This window comes from Pelophylax lessonae (assembly GCF_965119305.1).
Source record: "Pelophylax lessonae genome assembly, chromosome: 7".
Lineage (NCBI taxonomy): Eukaryota > Metazoa > Chordata > Amphibia > Anura > Ranidae > Pelophylax > Pelophylax lessonae.
This window is the reverse complement of record NC_138774.1, coordinates 150,576,327-150,598,801: the sequence shown is the minus strand read 5'-3', so window position 1 is coordinate 150,598,801 and position 22,475 is coordinate 150,576,327. Positions and strand designations below refer to the sequence as shown.

The 22,475-nt window shown below is 41.8% G+C and overlaps 2 protein-coding genes across 2 annotated transcripts in view; both read right to left on the bottom strand.

The window, feature by feature from the left end:
- TRPC5 (transient receptor potential cation channel subfamily C member 5) overlaps nt 1-22,475 on the bottom strand; it is a 516,224-nt gene that overhangs the window by 205,278 nt on the left and 288,471 nt on the right. The gene's annotated exons all lie outside the window — the stretch shown is intronic.
- LOC309559815 (uncharacterized protein) lies at nt 11,114-21,621 on the bottom strand (the record flags this gene model as incomplete). The annotated part of the gene is made up of 3 exons (XM_082263250.1): nt 11,114-11,743; nt 19,267-19,378; nt 21,608-21,621. 3 exons carry the CDS (start codon nt 21,619-21,621, stop codon nt 11,114-11,116), a joined length of 756 nt encoding a protein of 251 aa, XP_082119376.1.

Here is a 22,475-nt window from a genome sequence, read left to right as displayed (position 1 = left end):
CCAAAATTCATATACAGTATCTCTTTCGAGCGTTACCAGTGATGATGCCAAGCAGATTCTTTAAGGCGATACACTCCTTATTTGTAAAGTATATATGGTCCCATAAAAAACTGCGTATAGCACGGAGAATCTTGACTCTACCTAAAAAAAAGGGAGGCTTAGCAATCCCAGACATGAGAGCATACTATCAGGCTACCCATGTAAGTAGAGTCCTGGACTGGTGGCACCACTCGGACTCTAAATTGTGGGTAAAGCTTGAACAGGCACAAACGGAGGTAAACTTGAAGAGAGCTATATGGTGCTATCAGGATATACCTAAAAAGTTAAAACATCACTTAATAATCGGAAATACATTACGTATCTGTACAAGACCAAATATATATTCTAAACTGACAACGGATAGATCCCCTTTATTCCCAATATTGGGTAACCCCCAGTTCCTGCCGGGACTGGATAACAGACAGTTCACAATATTAAGGGAAAAAGGACAGGAACAGGCTTCATCATTCCTAATACAAAAAAAGTGGCCCTCAGTGACCAGATTGATTGATGGAGGCGGACCATATAATATGCCATTTTGGCAAGCAATTCAACTACATCACTTCTTAGTATCTATACCGAACCCGAAGGATTTCGGTAGAGCATTAACAAGATTTGAGCAAGTATGTGTAAAACCAGGAAATTTACAACGTATCAATCGCTTATGGTCTACTGACGAACCCAGAAAAACAACCAGTATTACCGTGGGTGAGAAAGTGGGAGACAGACTTGAATTGTGAACTGTCGAATGACCAGATCCAGAGGATACTGAGGTTTGCTTTTGGGCCATCTAGATGTACCAGAATACAAGAGATGAACTATAAGCTTATAACGAGATGGTACGTCACGCCCAAGAAGCTACATAATTGGTTCCCGATTGAATCTAATCTATGCTGGAGATGCGGAAAAGAAGTGGGCACACTATACCATATCTTCTGGAACTGTCCTAAGATAAAAACATATTGGGCAGGAGTGAAATATATAGTCCAGAAATTAGCGGAATATGAAACAGAAGAGAACCCAAGCTTTTTTCTGTTAAACTTATCGGATATATCAGCAAACAAATAGGAAAGATCGATAATCCCTCACCTGATAAACGTGGCAAAGACATGCATTCCAGGATTCTGGAAAAAAGCACAACCACCCTCGGTGTCTGATTGGATACATAGGGTGGAGGATAATAGGAGGCTTGAAGAATTAGACGCCACAGCGCAGAATAGGCAAGAAAAATACAGGAAAATCTGGGAATTATGGAATCAATTCATAAATTCTGAAGAAGGGAAACAATATATGGCAAAATAAAATAAGAGGAAAGTAAAATAGAGAGGGGGAGGTGATCCCCACCATCTCTGACCGCAAAAAGTACAGGATAGGAGATAGAGAAATTTTTTTTTTTTGTTTCTTTGTGCTGGTTGGGTGGGGGGGAGGGGAAGGGAAGAGGAGAAAGAAAAGGGAAAAAAGGGGAATTTAAGGAAATAGCAAGAAGAGAAGAAGAGATGGTATTAAGATGGAAATGTATAAGATATCAGAAATGCTATGTATAACTTGATAAATTCCTAAATAAAAAGACAATATTTGAAAAAAAAATAAGCTTAATGGTTCTTTTTACTGAATGTGCACAAGCTAATTTGTTAACATCACGTACATGCCTCCTTCATTGCCCAATCAAAGGTTGAGACTAAGACATTTCTTTGTACCTCTATAGCAATAGATATTTTAAATTGTTATGACAATATAATTTTAAAGTAAGAATAGGGGCTCTGAAACCAGGGCACACTTTTGAAAGAAAAAGAGAGTCGGTTTTTTGTGATTTGTTGCAGATCCTCTTTTAGTATTTACTGAAGGTTTATTGGTAGAAGCATCAAGAGCACAGACCAGAATATAATCAAATAAGCAACTGTTAATGCTGAGCTAGTTCTCCTGTGTAGTTACTTGCTTTATTTTTTACTCAAGGAGACCCTTCATAAAATCTGCGGCAAAAGCAATTCACCAAGCCATTACCATAGTACTGAGTCGTTGTTTTGTGATAAAGGGATTGCTTACAGTGTGGTACAAAAATTATACTGATCAGTCATAACTGTATGACCACTGACAAGTTAAGTGAAGAATGTTGATCATCTTGTTACAATGGCATTGGAAAGTCAGTAGGATATATTAGACAACAAGCAAACATGTGGTTCCCTCGGGTTGATGTGTTGGAAGCAGAAAAAAACAGTCAGGGTTCCCATGCTGGCCTATTTCCACAGCCAAAAACACCTAAAACAGGCACGTGAGCATCAGAAATGGACCATGGAGCAATGGAAGAAGGTGCCCTGGTTTGGTTAATCACGTTTTCGTTTTTATCATGTGAATGGCCAAGTGCATAGCTTACCTGGGGAAACGATGACACAAAATGCAGTGTAGGAAGAAGGCAAGCTGGCAGAGGCAGTGTGATAATTTTGGCAAAGTTTTGCTATGAAACCATGGGTTCTGTTATTCATTTGGATGTTACTTTGACGCGTACTTCCTGCCAAAACATTGTTACTTACCAAGTACATCTCTTCATGGAGACAGTATTCCACAATAGAAGTGGCCTTTTTCATCAGGATAATGCACCCTGGCACATTGCAAAAATGGTTTAAGAATGGTTTGAGGTACAAAACAAGGCATTCTAGGTTTTAACTTGGCCTGTTGAGCAAAAGTTTAAGGTTCTGATGACATAATGAGTATGCTGTTGGTCTCTCCAGTGCTGATCTGGTTAACTTTACCTGCTCTTTGGAAAACGTTTCTTGCTAATCTTAAAGATTAAGATGCAGCGATGTTGGCTAAATCCATCTTTATCAGCTAGAGCCATAGTTTATAATACAGCTCTGGATCTTGATAAACACAATTTTCCCTAAGCTGTGCATCTTATTTCTTTTATAAGTGATAAATGGTATAAGTTTAATACGTAAAATGAAAAATTCATACACCTTACCTGCCACACGCATTAGAAGATCTTTCTAAAAGCAACCTTTTTCCCAATCTGTGTATAAAATGATTGTTACCTACCTTTGTGCTATTTTTATGGAACAGAAATGTACCTTCCATTTGGCAGATGTGCACACAAACATAATGTTTGTGCAAGCATAGCACAAGGATGCCAGAATGAAACAGACAAAACTTAAAGTCTTACAGAAGTTCTAAACCTATCCCAGTCTATCCAAACTAAAAATACATTTTAAAATGTATCTAAAGCCATTTATTGCTATTGTTATTATAGTTTTTTTTATAGTAGAGAATGATTAGTACCCCTGTCCAGTGTTTTTGTCTATCTCCAGTCGTCACTGGGGACATTCACCCTTTCCATTTGTTCTGGCGACAATCGCCACCAGGTTTAAAAGCAGGCAAATATCCAACATTTTTGAAGAGATTTCCTTTGACTTCCCCTTGTTTTTCAGATACAAGAAGTGAAGGAAAATCCTCCAATTGGTCACAGAAAATAAAAGTCATTAACCGGATTCTAACCATTTACTACTCCTTTCTATGTACCCCTTATTGCTTTTTTTTTTCCTAATTCTAAAAAATAAGTGAATACAAAATATTTTCAGTCTAACCAGCATTCCAGGCAACAAGTAAACCACTGTGAGTTAGCAGTTCTATCCAGCACCACAGCTGTCAGAAAAGTCAGAAAGTTTACCCACTTTACCCTTAAGGTTAATTCCACTTTTGTTAAAAGATGATATATATATCTCTATGATATATATAAATGATATATACTTGCTACATAAGCCTTTTTGCACTTTAGATTTATTAAATTGGCCTTCTTTGCTGAATCTGCAGCCAGCTATGATAGTGATCTTTTTTAAAATTGGAAACATTAAAACAAGGTTTTTTTTTTTTTATATGGAGAAGCAGGGGTTTGCTTTGTTGTTGTCCAGAGTGTACCTAGGACATGTATATCCAACTAATTGTGATTATTTTACTTTCCTGACATGTTTTTTTTCTTACATAATGAAAACACTTCTAAGATACAGTAAGTATTTACATGTTTTAAATTGGGCTTTCTCAATGCGAGAGGATGAGGAGCCTACAGTGGATGTGCTGAGGAACAGCTATCCAGCACCAAAACAGACATGTTTTCAGATCACCAGATTAACCACTAAAGAGACTGTTGGACTGGTGCACTGCAGTAAGGTCTGAATGAAAATCTGAACAATTGAGCATGTAGGCTCTGCTCCATTTACACACTTCAAAGTGTAAAGGATAATTGTACCTTTACACAAATTGCAATTATCCTTTTTGCTTCCACTCTTGACCTAAGCTATCCCCACTCCTCTACCCTGAATACATTACCTGAACCAAACCGCAAGATTGCAGGAATCTTCAGAGCCTCCAGCTGAAATTTCCTTTTCCTTTGTCAATGCCTTTGCAACTGATATCTATAGAGTTCTGTGGGGTTGTCAACCAGCTCCGGAGAAAGATTCACAGAATTTATGGGGATCAATTACACATGTCCATGAAGAGATTTTAATTTGAGGGCTTACAAGACCCCATCAAGCTGAAATGATCAAATTGAAATCTTGCGCAGGAGGTAGGATTTGTTATTTTGGGTTAGAAGAGGGGGTTAAATAGGATGTATCATAAATTTAAGAGTAGAAACAGTTTATCACTAGCTGACCTAGGTGGTAACCTGTAAAAGTAGTGTGATTGTAGATATAGTTTAATTCTGTGGCATGAAAGATACAGTATTCTCCTAATCAGTAATCATTAGTAGACAAATGGTCCCAAATAGGGATGGGCCGAACACCCCCTGTTCGGTTCACAGCAGAACTGTCGAACAGGGAAATGTTCTAGCCCGAATGGCGAACACCATTTAAGTCTATGGAAGCCAAACAGGGGAAATCAAAAGTTCCCATTTTGAAGGCTTATATGCAAGTAATTGGCCATAAAAGTGGTATGGGGGTCTGGGTACTGCCCTGGGGGACATGGATCAATAAAAAGAAAAAGTTGTTTTTTCAGGAGCAGTGATTTCAATGATGCTTAACCGCTTCCATACAGAGCAGTTAGACCCCCTTCCTGCCCAGACCAATTTTCAGCTTTCAGCACTCTCACACTTTGAATGACAATTGCTCAGTCATGCTACACTGTAACCAAACAAAATTTTTATCATTTTTTTCACACAAATAGAGCTTTCTTTTGGTGGTATTTGATCACAACTGGGGTTTTTTTTTTCGTGATATAAGCAAAAAAAGAGCAAAAATTTTGCAAAAAAAACCCTTTTTTTAGTTTCTATTACAAAATTTTGCAAAAAATTAATTTTTCTTCATACATTTGGGCCAAAATTTATACTGCTACATATCTCTGGTAAAATTAACCCAAATTAGTGTATATTATTTAGTCTGTGTGAAAGTTATTGAGTCTAGAAGCTATGGTACCAATTACTGAAAATTGATCACACCAGATGTACTGATGTACCGATCTCCTTTCTTGAGGCCCTGAAATGTCAGGACAGTACAAATACCCCCCAAATGACCCCTTTTTGTAAAGTAGACAGTCCAAGGTATTTAGTAAGAGGCATGGTGAGTTTTTTGAAGTTATAATTTTTTCCCACAATTCTTGGGAAAATGAAGAAATTTTTTTTTCTTTTTTTTCCCAAAACGTTGTCAATTTATAAGCTATTTCTAACACATAGCATGTACACAGCAAAAATGACACCCCAAAATTCATTCTGCTACTCCTTCTGAGTATGGTGATACCACATGTGGGAGACTTTTACACAGCCTGGCCACAAAAAGAGACTCCACGTCCAAGTAGCACCATAAGGCGTTTTAGGAGCATAAATACACATAAAACTTTCTTATTACCTATCACACTTTTCAAGGCCCTAGGGCACCAATACAATGGAAAAGTCCACAAAATGACCCCATTTTGGAAAGCAAACACTCCAACGTATATTCTATGAGGCATTATGGGTCCTTTGAACATGTCATTTTTTTCCACAAGTTTTTGGAAAATGTGGGAAAAAAATAAAAACTCAATTTATAGGATATTCCTAACACATAGCATGTACATAGCAAAAATGACACCCCAAAATACATTCTGCCACTCCTCCTGAGTATGGCAATACCACATGTGTGAAACTTTTTCACAGCTTAGCCATATAGAGGGGCCCAACATCCAAGGAGAATCATCATGCATCCTAGCCACTTGCCTAGGCCTATTTTTGACATTTGGTGTTTACAAGCTAAAATCAGTTGTTTTTGCTAGAAAACTACTTAGAACCCCAAAACATTATATATTTTTTTTTTAGCAGAGACCCTAGAGAATAAAATGGAGATTATTGCAATATTTTTTATCACACCGTATTTGCGCAGCGGTCTTCCAAACGCAATTTTTTGGGAAAAAATTCACTTTTTTGAATGAAAAAATAAGAAACCAGTAAAGTTAGCCCAATTGTTTTCCATAATGTGAAAGATAATGTTACGCTGAGTAAATAGATACCCAACATGTCATGCTTCAAAATTGCGCACGCTCACAGAATGGTGACAAACTTTGGTACTTAAAAATCCCCATAGGCGACACTTTAAAAATTTCTACAGGTTGCTATCTTAGAGTTACAGAGGAGGTCTAGGGCTCAAATTATTGCTCTTGCTCTAACGATCGCGACGATACCTCACATGTAGTTTGAACACTGTTTACATATGTGGGCGGGGTTTCTGTATGCGTTCGCTTCTGCGCGCGAGCTCGCAGGGACAGGGCGCTTTAATTTTTTTTTTTTTTCTTACTATTTATTTTATTTATTATTTTTTATTTTTACACTGTTTTTTTTAAAAAAAAATTGATCATTTTTATTTCTATTACAAGAAATGTAAACATTACTTGTAATAGAAAAAGGCACGACAGGACCTCTTTTTTGTGAGATCTGGGGTCAAAAAGTCCTCAGATCTCACAAGTACACTAAAAGATAGAAAAAAAAAATTAAATAAAATGAAAAAAAAAAGGGACCTTTAAACTGGTAGCTAGGCAACGATGTTTGCCGTAGCTCCGGTCCTCCAAGACCATAGAGTCGAGTGAGGGCAAGCTTGCCCTCACTCGACATCCTGTCTGTGAGGATCTGGGACCGAATCCTTTTCCCCGCTGCCGGCGGGTCCGGTAAGCGGGGAAAAGGACCAGAATGCGGCGGGAGGGGGGGGGGGCACCTCTTCCGCCACCCCGGAAGGGTGATCCCGCGGCGAATCCGCCGCTGGGACCACCCTTATCGGAAAGCCAACCGTCCACCTTTTAAAAAAATACCAGGGTTATGGCAGCTATCTGCTGCCATAACACCGGTATTTAGGTTTAAATGGAGGACGTATATAAACCTTTCTGGACTTAGACATGGTGGCTGTATGAAGGGTGACAGGTACTCGGTACTTTGCTGGGCAGGTGACAGGTACTCTGGTACTGATGAGCAAGTGGCAGGTACTCGGGTACTCCGATAGGCAGGTGACAGGTACTCGGGTACTCTTATGGGGCAGGTGACAGGCAGGTGATAGGTACTGATGAGTAGTACTGATACTGATAGGTGATACTGATACTGTACTGATGGGTACGGATGATCAATATTGATACTGATAGGTGATAGGTACTGATGGGTACTGATGAGTACTGATGAGTAGTGATGGGTACTGATGAGCAGGTGGCAAGTACTCGGGTACTTCAGGTGTCAGGTACTCTGATGAGCAGGTGGAAGGTACTCGGGTACTCTGATGGGTAGGTGACAGGTACTCGGGTACTCTGATGGGTAGTTGACAGGTACTCGGGTACTCCGATGATGGGTACTCGGGTACTCCGGTGACGGGTACTCAAAGTACCAGAGTACCTGTCATCAGAGTACCCGAGTACCTGTCATCAGGGTACCCGAGTACCTGTCATCAGAGTACCCAAGTACCTGTCATCAGAGTACCCGAGTACCCGTCATCAGAGTACCCGAGTACCCATCATCAGAGTACCCGAGTACCCGTCATCAGAGTACCCGAGTACCTGTCATCAGAGTACCCGAGTACCTGTCACCAGCCCATCAGAGTACCTGTCATCAGCCCATCAGAGTACCCGAGTACCTGTCATCAGAGCCTTGATGGGCTGGTGACAGGTACTCGGGTACTTTGATGGGCTAGTGACAGGTGCTTTTTATTGGGGGGGCAATCAGTGTGGTTGGGGTGCACTGTACTTGGTAACTAGCTGTTACCACAATCTCCTCCTCACACAGGATCAGTGTGTGAGGAGGATAACAAGATGACAGCTAGTTACCGTGTTCTCTGATGACATTTGTGACCGGCTGTGATTGGACACAGCCGGTCACGTGGTAAAGAGCCAATTTAATTGACTCTTTACCTAGATCGGGGATGGGCTCTGTCCGAGGGACGAGCCTCGTCCCTGATTGCCGGAACGAGCAGCTCGCGCTGGAGCCGCTCATGTGATCGGCTGTGATTGACACAGCCGATCACGTGGTAAACAGCCAAATTCTATTGGCTGTTTACCTTGATCAGGGATGGGCTATGTCCGAGGGACGAGCCTCATCCCTGATCGCGCCGCTGCGCGCCGCCGGGGGCGCGCCGCCGGGGGCGCGCACTGGCAGCTAGAACGGGCCGACGTCATATGACGGCGGCCCGGATCGATAAAGGAATGTTGCCGACGTCATTTTACAATGACTCGGTTTTGAAGGGGTTAAATTGCAACAATAAAAATGAAAAATTCCTTTAAATATAGTGCCTGGGGGGGTCCCCTCAATGTGCCTGTAAAGTGGCACATCTGTACCATGTATAGATCTTGCTACAGCAAAATTCACATTTCTAAAGAAAAAAAACAAGTCAAATTCCATTTGACTCGCGGTTACAATTTCCGGCTCCCAGCTATTAAAACTTTTTTTAAAAACGGAGTGGGGTCCCCCCCAGTCCATGCCAGGCCCTTATCCGAGCATGAAGCCTGGCAGGTCAGGAAAGGAGAGGGGATGAGCGAGCGCCCGCCAGGCCACATGCCCTCAATATGGGGGGGTGCTCTAAAAAAATAGCGTTCCCCCAATGTAAATCCATCATCAATCATGCCACCTGCCGCACCCACCCGCTTCCCGCAGTCTGCCTATTTGCGGTTTGACAGTTCTTTTATAGGGAATAGGTGTGGCCACACCAGTGATGTTATCTGGTTGCCACGCCCCTCATGACATCACTGACCCAGGATACACCAGTCCTTCACAATAACAACTGAAATTAGCGCTAGTTCATGGGCTGTGTACAGTCTATTGAGAACTTACAGTGTCCTGCAGTATGGGGGGCACCATAACATTTGAGAGTCCACTGTATCAGAGGCAGCTGTCAGCAGATGGGGGGAAGGCTGAAGCAATGTTCCCAGTATGCAGAGAAAAAGAGAGAGGACAGAGGCGCCTCTAAGTGTAGACCATCCAAAAATGTATTAAAACATATAGGTGTTTATACACTCACATTTTGATGTATAAATAAGGGTCTGAGTGGGAATGATGAGCTGAGTCTCTTGGAGCATCCTGGCCAGCGGGTCCTGGTGCTTACTGGCAAATGGATGAGCTGCTTCTCTTCTGTTTTCCGCTCTCTCTGTGTATGTGCCGGCTTCCGGGGAGTAGAGGTGAAAACGGGGCCTGAACCGCACCTTGGATCGCAGATACGCCAGTTAGGTCAAGATGATGTGAGGCGTTTCGGAGCATGCGCCGTATGGCCTAAGCCTGAACAAGCGCGCTCCTTTCTCAAGCTGTGATGGGACTCAAGAGGAGGATTCCATATATATATATACACACGTCAGGCACCACCTAGTGGCTGACAGTGTATATACACCAGAAACCTTTAGCTAATACATTTCATTGTCATTAAAAAACCTGGGCAATAAATATTTCCAGTATATACATTATTGTAAAAACTCTTGTATGGGGGAATTAATAACTATATAAATAAATAAAAACTGTGTTCCATAGTAATAATTCTAAATAAAAACACGTATAATGTTTAAATGATCCAAAAATGTGTACAAATGAAAAATTAGTAATACATAAAAATAAAAAGTAATAATGAAATTTTAAGGAGAGTATGGAAAAACAAAAATAATTAAGATAAATTGAAATTAAACAAGCTTGAACTTTAACGATCCAATGAACGTGTGTGTGTGTGTGGGTGTATGTATGTATATATATATATATATATATACACACATGCATACACATATGCATATAGATCAAAGAATAAAAAAGACAGATGAATGAAAAATCTGTGAGATATGGATGAAAAGGAAATGTTTAATATAATATACAATAATAAATAATTATTATGTATAGAGATGTGACAGATACTACCAATTATTATTAATATGGATAATATAAAATGGTGGAGACTTCCAGTTCTTCATTAAGGCGTCCTGGCGACAAAGAGCCTAATGCGTAGATCCCGAAGGTCTCCCTTTCACACAGTTTGAAGAACCTTTCTGCCTCAGAGAGATGTTTGGGCATTTGTTCGATGACCCACACTTCCAATCCTGAGGTGGATTGTTGGTGGCATGACTGGAAGTGACGGGGAATACTTTGTTTCTCTTTGGCCTTCCCACTTTCTATAGATCTCCTGTGTTCCCCAAAACGTTGTCTCAGTGGGCATATCTTTCTGCCCACATATAAAAGTTTGCATGGACATGTGATGCAATACACGACATGATCGGAGGAACAATTATAGAAATTCCCTAATGGAATGGTTTTACCCTTTGTAGTGAACTGCTTGTTGCCATGTGTAACGAAGGCACATGTTTTGCATAGGGCCTTTTTACATTGGTACATTCCTACCAGTGGAAAAAGGCAAAGTCGAGGAGAACCAGAGATGGGGCAGATTTAAGTTTTCTGGGGGCTATTTTATTTTTCAGATTGGGAGCTTTCATATACGTGATTCTGGGTTGTAAAGGCAAGAGGGATTTTAGGTGGGGGTCTTTCATAAGTATATTCCAATGCCTTTTTAAAATTCGTTCCATCTGTTTATGTTTGGGGTGGAATCCTGTGATGAATCCTGTAGACCCATCAAAGGGTTCACACTCCTTTTTTGGGTGGGATTCCTTCCAAAAAAGGGTTACAGGATTAGAGAATTCCGGATCCAGGATACCCTTTTTCTCTAAGCCTGTCTGCCATAATGGTACTTTGTTCCATATAGTTCTGTTTAGAGGTACAGTTGTGTCTCAAGCGACAGAACTGCCCTTGATGGATGTTCTGAGTCCATTTTTGATAGTGACAGCTTTTGTAATGTAACAATGAGTTCCCTGCTGTTGTTTTGAAGTGGTTCTTAGCATGTATTGTACCCTCCTTATGATACAATTCTAAGTCCAAGAAGGTCAATGTGGAAAAGTCAAATACAAGTGTGAATGCTAGACCAAACGGATTATTGTTGCAATGAACTACGAACTCCAGAGCTTTTGATGGATTGCCTTCCCAAATGATGATAATATCATCTATGTACCTCTCAAAGAAAATGAAATGCTTTGAAAAGGGGTTATTATTCCATATATATTTATGTTCCCATAGGCCCAGAGCTAAATTGGCATATGAGGGAGCAAAGTTTGCCCCCATAGCTGTCCCTTGTACTTGCAAGTAGAATTGGTTATCAAAAACAAAATAATTATGTGTAAGACAGAATTGGGTGGCCTCCAGAAAAAAATTCTGCCTGACGCAAATACATGTTCGGGTCTTCCGATAGGAAATAATCAAGGGCTGCTAATCCATAATCATGTGGAATTAATGTGTATCACCAGACACTACATTTAAAGGAATTTTTTTTGATGACTCAGCCATTGTTAGGGACGCCACGGCAGGCTTCCCAGCCCCACTCCTTAACAACCAGCTTATACTGCACACTGATTGGGCAACGCTTTGCCCATTCAGGGCGCAGCATTGCAGGATGTTCATTAGGGCGAACACCCGGCAAACACCCTGTAAATTTGGGTGTGTGGCGAACGGCCGAACAGGTAAATGTTCGGCCCGAACTCATGCTCGGGCCGAACCGTTCGCCCATCCCTAGTCCCAAATAACAAGTTAATAGAAGCAAGCTTGCCTGTTGGCCACGATTGACACCTAGGTGCCAATAAAATTCTTTCATCCTTGTAGAGACAGTGTAAAATTAACTATTGCCTCCCTGAAATGTCAAAGGGAAGATCTTGCCAATTCAACTACTAGAGATGGGCTCAGGCATGTTTGGAATCCTAGCCCCAACACACCTGCCTGATCCTGCCAGGAAGCTGACACTGCACAACCTTCATCACAGGCATTGAGACATTGCCCGGTCCGCAGCTGCACAGCTTCCTGGCAGGATCGGGCAGGTGGGTTGGGACTAGGATCCCGAACATGCCTAAGCCCAACTCTATAACCTATAAGCCCAGCAGAGGACAAGGCCCGTTCACTCCCAAAAGCTCCAAATTGCCTGCCAACTATTGATTTATGTCAAGGATCAGAGGAATCTATTTTATCTCTCAAAAAAAAAAAAAACTAAAATATGAGTTGCAGAGAGATAATAATTTCTTCTGATAGTAAAACATTTTTGGGGTATGTGTAAAATGTAAAATAGTTTGTGCAGCCTATATAGAATCCAAGAGGTATCCACACACAGTCATATGGAGCCTGATCATAACAGGCAAGTGGTGACTTGTCTTGTTGCGATCAGACTGATGCACTGGTGTTGGAAAACCTATCCTTGAACCAGCCATCGAAACCATTTAACACTAGTCACTTTGGAATGCAGAACTGTTCTGTGGCAGGGAAGGTAACACCCCCCCCCCCTCCCCCAAGGATTGACTATCCATGGGCTAAAGGCCAGTCCAGATCCTTGTTTTAATAAATTGAGGAATGGGATATATGGATGATGTGATTCACATGGAGCTGGTTTGAAAGTGGTGAATTACAAATTCCTGATTTTATTTCCGTTTTTGTATCCCTTTTATTTTCATAAATAATAACCAGCTTTGTATGTCCTTTTTGTCTTTTTTTTTTTTTTTTTGTAATTTTTTTCTTTGTATATATGTTATGCACTGCCCACTTTCAGGATATTAGGGAATATAATTAAGTGGCTTCTGTGTACTAAGCTAGGACTCACATCCCTATAGAGATTGTTGCATTGTAGTGTCTATGTGCTCGGTCCTTGCTAATATGTATACAATTGCACTGTGTATTGGCAGACTGCATACAGATTGTAAATAACAGATCTGCCAGACAAAAATCTGAGTGTGTATGATTGCCTGTGTGTGTGGACAGTGGGAAGAGTAAATAACACAAGTGTTCTAGCTCGTCTGATTACTTGACAAATCCTAGACATGTGTGTTAATTGCTAGACTGCTCCCCAACCCTTCGAGTGTACCATATTGCATGTAAGATTTGTATTTGGTTGTGTGTGTGTTCAGCCAGATGGATTGGAGTGGAGTATCCCTCTAGTGGTGGACAGAGGTGGTGCGGGCTGTGGAAAGTGTATCACAGCTAGACTTTTTTGGCCTAATTTGGCCTGCTTAGTCCCTCCTACCCCAGTCAAGGCCCTCATCCCCGGTTAGACAGCCTCCGTGGCTTGCATCTTTGACAAAGGATAAATACCCTTTATGTGAAATGGCTGTTATCCTGTCATTGCGAGTTTTAGTGTGCTATTTAAAAAAATAAGTAAACTATACATAAAAAGCACAATATACATATTTAAGTATTTACAACTCTACAGCAAGACCCGCGCAAAAATAACAGACTGTGGTGAAAGCTGTGTCCATTCATAATATACTTGAATGTAATTACCAAACATACATAAGAAATTGGACTTATTTTGCCTTTTAATGGTTGCTGCTTAAGGATGTAAAATCGCATGGAGAGATTCTGCTGACTTTTCATAACACATTACAGATACAAGTCAGCCTCTGAAGGCTGAGATGTATTTATTAGAGATTTGTAATGAGTTTGTATGAAGTGAGTAATACAAAAAGCAGACAGGAAAGATACCCAGAGGCAGTAGTGAGTGGGCGTACAAATCAGGTAAACACAACACATGTACAGCTTTTACTCTTGTCTTAATTATTATAATCTAGGCACAACCAAAATAATACACACTAAATGCTTAGCAATGCTTCGCACAATTGCCAGCCAGGTTACATCATTATCTATCGTATTTAGCCTCTATATTTTAGTTTGTCAGCCTGCAAATGTGTATGTAGGGCAAATACAGCTACCAACATGTTTATGTATGTGTTGTTTCTCCCTTGAGCTTATAGTACACACAGCAGTTCCAACATTATTACAGAAATACTTGATGCAGAAGATAACGTGACTGGTATAATGACTTAAACAATAAATATATTCTTTAAAGAGTTCTGATGTGCTACTTTCTATGCTGAAGCCATTATAATGGGTCATCCTCCTCTTTTTAGTTGCATGTTACTCAACTCAATAACCACAGAGATGCTGACAGCTATCTAATAACCTCTGATTATTGGGCTTCTCCCAGAACAGAGGTATAAACATTTCATGTATCAATCAAAGCTACATGTCTAATGTATCTGAAAGGATGACACTGATTGTGTCATCATGTGATATGCAGGAAGGCAGGGGTCTTCTGTGTTGGGGTTTGGTCAAAATTAGTACCAGATGTAGACTGGTATGTTAAATGCACTAGCCACAACATTGCAATTTTTTTGTTAAAAAAACTCCCCATAAAACATCCCTTGTAATATATCTATATCTATCTATATATCTATCTATCTATATATCTATCTATATATATATATATATATATATATATATATATATATATGTGTGTAGCACCCTCCTAGATAGGTGCTAGAGACAGTTTTTGGCTCTTTCAGAAAAGCAGCAGGTAAATTCTATATTCTCTCTGCTTAACATGGAGCAGGATCTGTGAGTTAGGTCTGCTCGATGTTCTCAGTGTGTGATTCATGTGGTCTGAGGGAGTGTCCCCACTGGTCCAATGGGGAGGGCCATTGCACAGTGGAGGAAACCTGACCAATGGACACACAGGCTTTGATACAGCCCCAGTGATTGGCACAAGACTGCTGTCTCGGTGCATTGTGGGGTGTAGAATATATAGCCAGGGGCACATGGGCTCAATGTCTTTGGCTGGTGAGCAGAGTCCTGGAAGGAGGGTGGCAGCTGCCTCTTCTTCTGCAGCAGTTTGCGTATGGTCACAGGCAGTCGGCCTGGTGAGCCAGAAGTGTGGAGCTGAACCCAGAAGTCCAGGGAAGCTGACTGAAGGAGTTGAGGCACTGGAGAACCTGGAAAGCAGTATCGTGAGTACAGAGGATCGTGCCTATGGGGCCTGACCAGAAAGGGGGCCACTCCGGAATAGAGTAGTCAGTGAACGGGTGTCAGCTGTTGGATAGAAAGAGGGTACTAGGTGTGTGCCCTGAAGATAAGTACTAAAAGGAACATTACCTTAGATTCAACTAGTGACAGGATGAAGCTGTGGCCTTGCCGCATTCTCTGACAGAAGTCCTCAGCATTGTAAAGAGTTCAGGTGTTGGAGTATCCCACTCATCCCTTCTCCCATCCCAATATTAAATAAAACCACAAAAACAACAACCCCTAGACTGTTCATTGACTGAGCCAAGAAAGTAAAGAGTTAAGATTCTGCATGCAGTTGCTACGGGTAACCCGGGGGAATCCAGAAGTGTGAAAAAACCAGCAGCTCATAAGGGGGTAGTGCTACATATATACTATGAAGCCTACCAAATTTTGAATCTTAAAAAAATAACCGATATATGACCACCTTGAGGGCCGGTTCACATTTGTGCGAGTGCGGCGATCGCATTTAATTCGGAGCGCACTGCTCCTTCATTACATGCGATCGGATGTGCGGATGCGAATTCAGTCATACACTTTGTATGGCTGAATTTGCACTGTATCCGCACCAAACACGCACTTGACCCTTTTCTCCAGCCGCATCAGGATCGGATCGCACAGTGGTTCACACTTGTGCGATCCGATCCTGTGCGAACTGTCAGATCGCACTGTGATATGCAATCAAACTGGGGGTGTCATTAACATTTAATTGACACCCCCTGCGTATCGCATATGGCAGTGTGAACTGCCAGAGGTGCGTTTGCGATGCGGGAACAGGCTGCAAATTCGCAGCCTTCCCGCATCGCACAAGTGTGAACCGGGACTGAGAAAGGGATCAGTTATCCAAGCAAATGCTGTCTCAATTAAACTGGTTCTATGATTTTTCTGTATGCTTTTCCATCTACTATATGAAATTAACATATATATATATTTTTACTTGTACTCTAAAGAAGTAAGCTATTTTCTAATCAGTGTTTTCGCCATACATCAAACAATATTTCAATTCAATTCAGATACATTGACCTTTTGATCATTTGTATATAGGCTTAGAGCAATAATCACAAGTGCTCTATGATACATGGGATTTCTACTGTCCCATATGAATGCTTATGGTGACCTTCAACTCTGCACTGCTATCATGTCTAAGTCATGAGTTATTAGTGTTATTATGTAGTTACGTATAGCACAGGATGGTGCCAGGGCTTAACTCTCACCATGTTATACAGGGAGCCTGTTATTGTCATAGTTACTTCCTCTATTATTTGAAGACAATGAATGGGTTAATTATGTGAACTGTGAGAAAACGAGTATGCATTTTATGAAATAAGAGATTTTTTTGTCGTCTGAATTAATCTTTCATGTGTGCCATGCATAAATGTATAACAATTATGTCCCTTCTGTCTGCTAAATAAATAATTAGCCGCTGTTAGTGTTGTGAAATTCATCGCATGCATTTATTTGACACATAACTACTCCTGATTTCTGCTGAGGTTCAAGAGCTACCTGATCTTACTACACCAGAGAATAACACTACCAGGAGGAGAATGGAAAGATACTGTATGTATAATAAAACCAGCTGAAAAAATAGTGCAATTATGAAATGTATAACCAAGCAGAACCCGAATGCTCTTACATCTAAAACTAGTTAAACAATATACCTGAAAAAAGGGGGATGTTGTCAACTGTTCAGTTGTCTTTTTCAATTATAGATAAGATGCTATTTTTTATAGAAGCTAAGCTGTCAAACTGCTGATTACCGTATTTATCGGCGTATAACACGCACTGGCGTATAACACGCACCTCAATATTTGGAGAGAAATTTCAGGAAAAAAGCTTAAATTTAAAATAAACAACTTTGAACTCAGAACATTTTTTTTTTTTTAATCAAATGACATCTCACCAGTGCCAGTGCAGCCTCATCAGCAGTGTCCAGCAATGCATCCTCATCAGCAGTGTCCATATATGCAGCCTCATCAGCAGTGTCCCTATAGGCAGCCTCATCAGCAGTGTCCCTATAGGCAGCCTCATCAGCAGTCTCCTTATAGGCAGCCTCATCAGCAGTGTCCTTATGGGCAGCCTCATCAGCAGTGTCCCTATATGCAGCCTCATCAGCAGTGTCCATATATGCAGCCTCATCAGCAGTGTCCCTATAGGCAGCCTCATCAGCAGTGTCTGTCCCTATATGCAGCCTCATCAGCAGTGTCTGTCCCTATATGCAGCCTCATCAGCAGTGTCTGTCCCTATATGCAGCCTCATCAGCAGTGTCTGTCCCTATATGCAGCCTCATCAGCAGTGTCTGTCCCTATATGCAGCCTCATGAGCAGTGTCCCTATAGGCAGCCTCATCAGCAGTGTCCCTATAGGCAGCCTCATCAGCAGTGTATGTCCCTATCCCTATATGCAGCCTCATCAGCAGTGTCTGTCCCTATCCCTATATGCAGCCTCATCAGCAGTGTCTGTCCCTATCCCTATATGCAGCCTCATCAGCAGTGTCTGTCCCTATCCCTATATGCAGCATCATCAGCAGTGAGCTATCCGAATCTGTTTTTAAAAAAAGCCGGGAAGCAGCACCGAGGGCAGAAGGGGCGGGCCGGCCGAGGAGAAGGAAGGACGAGCTGTCATAAGAGCAGAAGGGGGCGGGCCGGGCCGAGGAGAAGGGAGAACGAGCGAGCGCAGTCATCGAGACGTGTGACGTCTGTCATAGGCGGGACTTCGGAAGTCCCGCCTATGACAGACGTCACACGTCTCGATGACTGCGCTCGCTCGTTCTCCCTTATCCTCGGCCCGGCCCGCCCCCTTCTGCTCTTATGACAGCTTGTCCTTCCTTCTCCTCGGCCGGCCCGCCCCTTCTGCTCTCGGTGCTGCTTCCTGGACTTTCTTTTTTTTCATATCGGCGTATAACACGCACTGCTGCTTTTTCCTCCATTTTTAGGAGGAAAAGGTGCGTGTTATACACCGATAAATACGGTAATTGTCTTATAAAATCCAGTAAAAGAAAAATAATATCATGTAATTCATGAACTCTGGGACCTCGTCTGGTAACAAATATAAAACACTTTTTAGCAATGAAACCCAATTTTAATGCCACTTCCAGTGTACCAACAGTAGATGTACTAGAAGCCTCACCATTAAAATATTGCCTATAACAAAGCTAAAGATTCCAGAATTAAACAGCTGTAAACACTGCTGGTTTTTTTTCTATAAATCTGTGTACAGAAAAATTATGTTAAAAGTGCAGTAGCGCATAACAGCCAAAAAGAAAACATCTTTCACTCGTCTGCTTTAAGAAAACTGAAATTTCAGTGGATGCAAAAGAATAGTGCTCTGTGAGCATGCTGTACTGAATGATCCTTCATTATGTCATTGAGCTTGTCACATAAAAATCATTGTTTTAAACCTAGGTACCTAATTTTTGACCCTTTGGGTAATTAGGTTTGGGTCAACACCACGCTAGGACTTTGGGCATTATAGATTTGACAATGACCTGCTATAAAACTGCATCAGAATAGGCAAAAACATGAATCTGAGAATGCTTTACTTTGTCAATAATGAGTTTTTTTTTTCATATTCTATGGCTTAGCTATATATTAGGTGTGCAATCTATTCAGTGAAATTACCAGGTCAGTCCAGTTAATTTCTGGCTACGTTATCGCAATTATGATACTTTATTGTTAAGAGGAAACATACATAGTGCAGTTACATAACTTAAAAGGTCGATTCACATTTGTCTGTTTACTGACAGACTTCCATGGCAGCATACGTTTGGGTAGCATTGTCCCCGCTCCTACCTCATAGGTCACCAGTCCCATACATTCTCAGGCTGAGCCAGAGGCCGCATTCCTTTTTTGTCCTCCCCACTCATAAGGACCATTTTGTATGAAGTTCCCTACCTTTTAGAAGAGGTGGTGACTTGGGTCTTACGTCGTGCAGATATTGGGAGCGTCCTGTGGTGTCCAGAAGTTCCAGGATGGCTCCAGTAGTCACCAAATGCTTGAGTAAAAGCAGGGTAGTAAATGGCACAGAAGATTGACACCTGTAATAATGGAAGTTCTGCCAATGGTGAGCAGTTGCACTGTGACTGATGCCCTGCTAAAAGTGGGTGACCTCTAAAGTGTGCCCAGCATGATGATGTGCTTTGCTGTTCCTGGGATCTGGGTCGCCCTGCAAATGCATCGATTGCTCTGTGGACAAGGTCCAGGATATGTGAGTATGTTTGGCCTGAGGTCAGCAGAAGGGACCAGATGCCATGTGGGCTGCTAGGGAACAACTCCACTTGTGTTAGAAAAGAAAAATAACTAAATAATAACCAAAATGAAAACTTATGGAAATGCCAATACTCCAATGTGCATTGTAGCATTTTTATTAAAGTTTGGTGCAGTTGCTTTCTGTCCTGAACAGATATCTGTTTGTTTTAGCAAGGCTTTTCTTTCTGTGTTGAATGCTCTGTCTAATGAAATCACCTGTGTAGAATGCTCTGTCTAATGAAACCACCTGTGTAGAGAATTCTGCTTCGGTAGTATTCCTTTAGCAGTGGTTAGACCCTTAGGGCTCTTTCACACGGGTGGTCCGATCAGATCCGCCTGTCAGTTTTTTAGGCGGATCTGATCGGATCCTCCATGCAGCTCTATGGGGCAGCGGGTGTCAGCGGAGACACCTCCGCTGACACCCGCTGCCATCCGCATCCTATCCTGTGCTGAAATCTGGACGGATGGAAACCCTATTTTTCCATCCGTTCAGTAATCGGAGCGGATCTGATGAGAGCGGACAAGCGGTCCGCTCTCCTCCGATCCCCCATAGAGGGCAGTGGGTGCTGAGACACCTCCCTCTCCGCTCTGCAAGCGGAGACGGAGCTGTCACCCACCCGGCTCAGCGGGGATCGCGGATCGATCCCCGCTGAGCAACACGGATCCGCCTGCAGAGGCGGACCGTGTGAAAGAAGCCTTAGGGCTCTTTCACACGGGCGTTCCGTATGTCCGTTTTTCATCCCATCCGTTTGTGGATGAAAAACGGACATAATGTATCTCTATGTAAATACGGATGTCAGAGGATGATCATCCTCTGACATCCGTTTTCTGTCAGTTCAGTTCAGTTCAGTTTTTTTGAACGGAGGAGAACCCTATTTTTTCTTCCTTTCAAAAAACGGAACGGAAGCAAAAACGGATGTCAGTGGTGTCATCCGCAGACATCCGTATTTACATAGACATGCATTATGTCAGTTTTTCATCCGCAAACGGATGGGATGAAAAACGGACATACGGACCGGATGACACAAGTGTCATCCGTATCCGTTACAAAAAAAAAAAAAGGACCTGATCGGGCAAAAAAAAAAAGGAACGCCCGTGTGAAAGAGCCCTTAGGAGTTTTCTCTCACCTAACAAACAACTGTTAGGGTCCTTTCACATGGTCAGTTCAGTTTTTTTTTTATCCGTTCAGTCACTTTTTTTTTTTTTTTTAAACGGACACGGATGCACTTTTGTAGGGTCCGTTCCGTATGTCTGTTTTTCATCCATCCATTTGCGGATGAAAAACGGAACATAATGTATGTCTATGGGATTGCGGACATTAGCATATGACATCCGCTGACATCTGATTTTGCGTTCTTTCTGTTTTTTTAAACGGAAGAAAAATAGGGTTCTCTTCCATCTCAAAAAACGGAACTGAACGGAATGGACACAAAACAGATGTCAGTGGATAGTCATGCGCTAACGTCCGCAATCCCATAGACATACATGATGGGAAGAAAAACGGACATACGGACCGCCCGTGTGAAAGGACCCTAACATTGTCTCTCTAAACAGCTTAAACAGCTTAAGAAACTTCAGCAGCTGCAGTTTGTATTGCGAAGGTTATTTAATAAATTGCTGCATGGCTTGAGTAGCAATTTTACATGTTATAATAATTATTTTATTAACAATGTGGAGTTCTCCCTTAAGCTTACTGATATTTGTTTATATCAGAAACAAGTCCTCTGCAGCCTTATACCTCTATGCCTTGTCTGCTCTATATAGGTTATAGCTGGAGGGGGCTGCTCATGCCTTGGCTGGTAAAACCCTGTATGAATTTCCTGCCTTGTTCAGGCATCCAGGTTGCAAGATGACAGTGACCATCAGGTTGCCACGGGTAGTAAGACACTCTAAAGGAGTCTGTTACAACTCTCCCTGTGCAAGGGTTCTATACTCTGACAATGTCAAGCTCTCTAGGCATGGCAATTCCAATTCCAACAGATGTGATTTCCAATTCCTAGAGCTGTCTTCTGACATACCTCTGTTTCTTCATGGATTAAGACGTCATGCAGCATATATGTCTGCTGGTTGGGTTCCCAATCCACTCCTCCTCTAGACATGAATTCCTGTGAAGTAAACGGTCAGAACCCTACAAGAGATTGGCTGGATAGTCTTTCAAAAATGGTCTTGTGACTCCTACACAATCCTTGTGTATTTGAGAGCTTAATCCATCACAGTTCAGGATACATATTTTTTGCCACTAGAGCATACTGGTGGTAGGATGCTGGGTATTCCTGACTTTACTCTCTTCACCTGTCAGTGTCTAAATGCCTGATGATCAGGACCATGGTCTCTCCCATCCCTATATTGAGGTGTGCTCAATGGAAAAGGCCTCCTGTCCTGAAAGGGTTTTTTTTTCTCCAATGTTGATCATGCACCCAGCAATTCATGTCTTGCAAACAGGCAGATGAAGCCATGGGTGCTGGCACAGTAATAAATCTTCTGTGCTGCTGCGTTATAGCCTGTGGAACGCCCCTGTCAGGAAGTTGTTTTGCCAGTAGAACTCCCCGGTTGGGTAGTTAGTTTGAACACTCTGGTTTTGTGGCCAGCTCTTTAATGCATTTTGTCACCTAACAGCAGGCTTTTTTGTCCCCAGTAAAGCTGAAAAACTTCACAGTGGTGATCTACATCAGGGGGCAGGTCAGAACCCACAGGGTCAGTCCACTGAAAAGAGGTAGAGATGACTGATCTGGGTGGGGTAGAATCTTCCTTATCTCTTTTAAATCTACATAGAATTTCTGGGAAGAATCCATTTTCTGTGGCCCAATTGGGCAAACAGTGATTCCTACATACAGGTCCCTCCAAGTGGATTTTATCTCTGGACAAGATTTCAGAGTTAGATCTGGT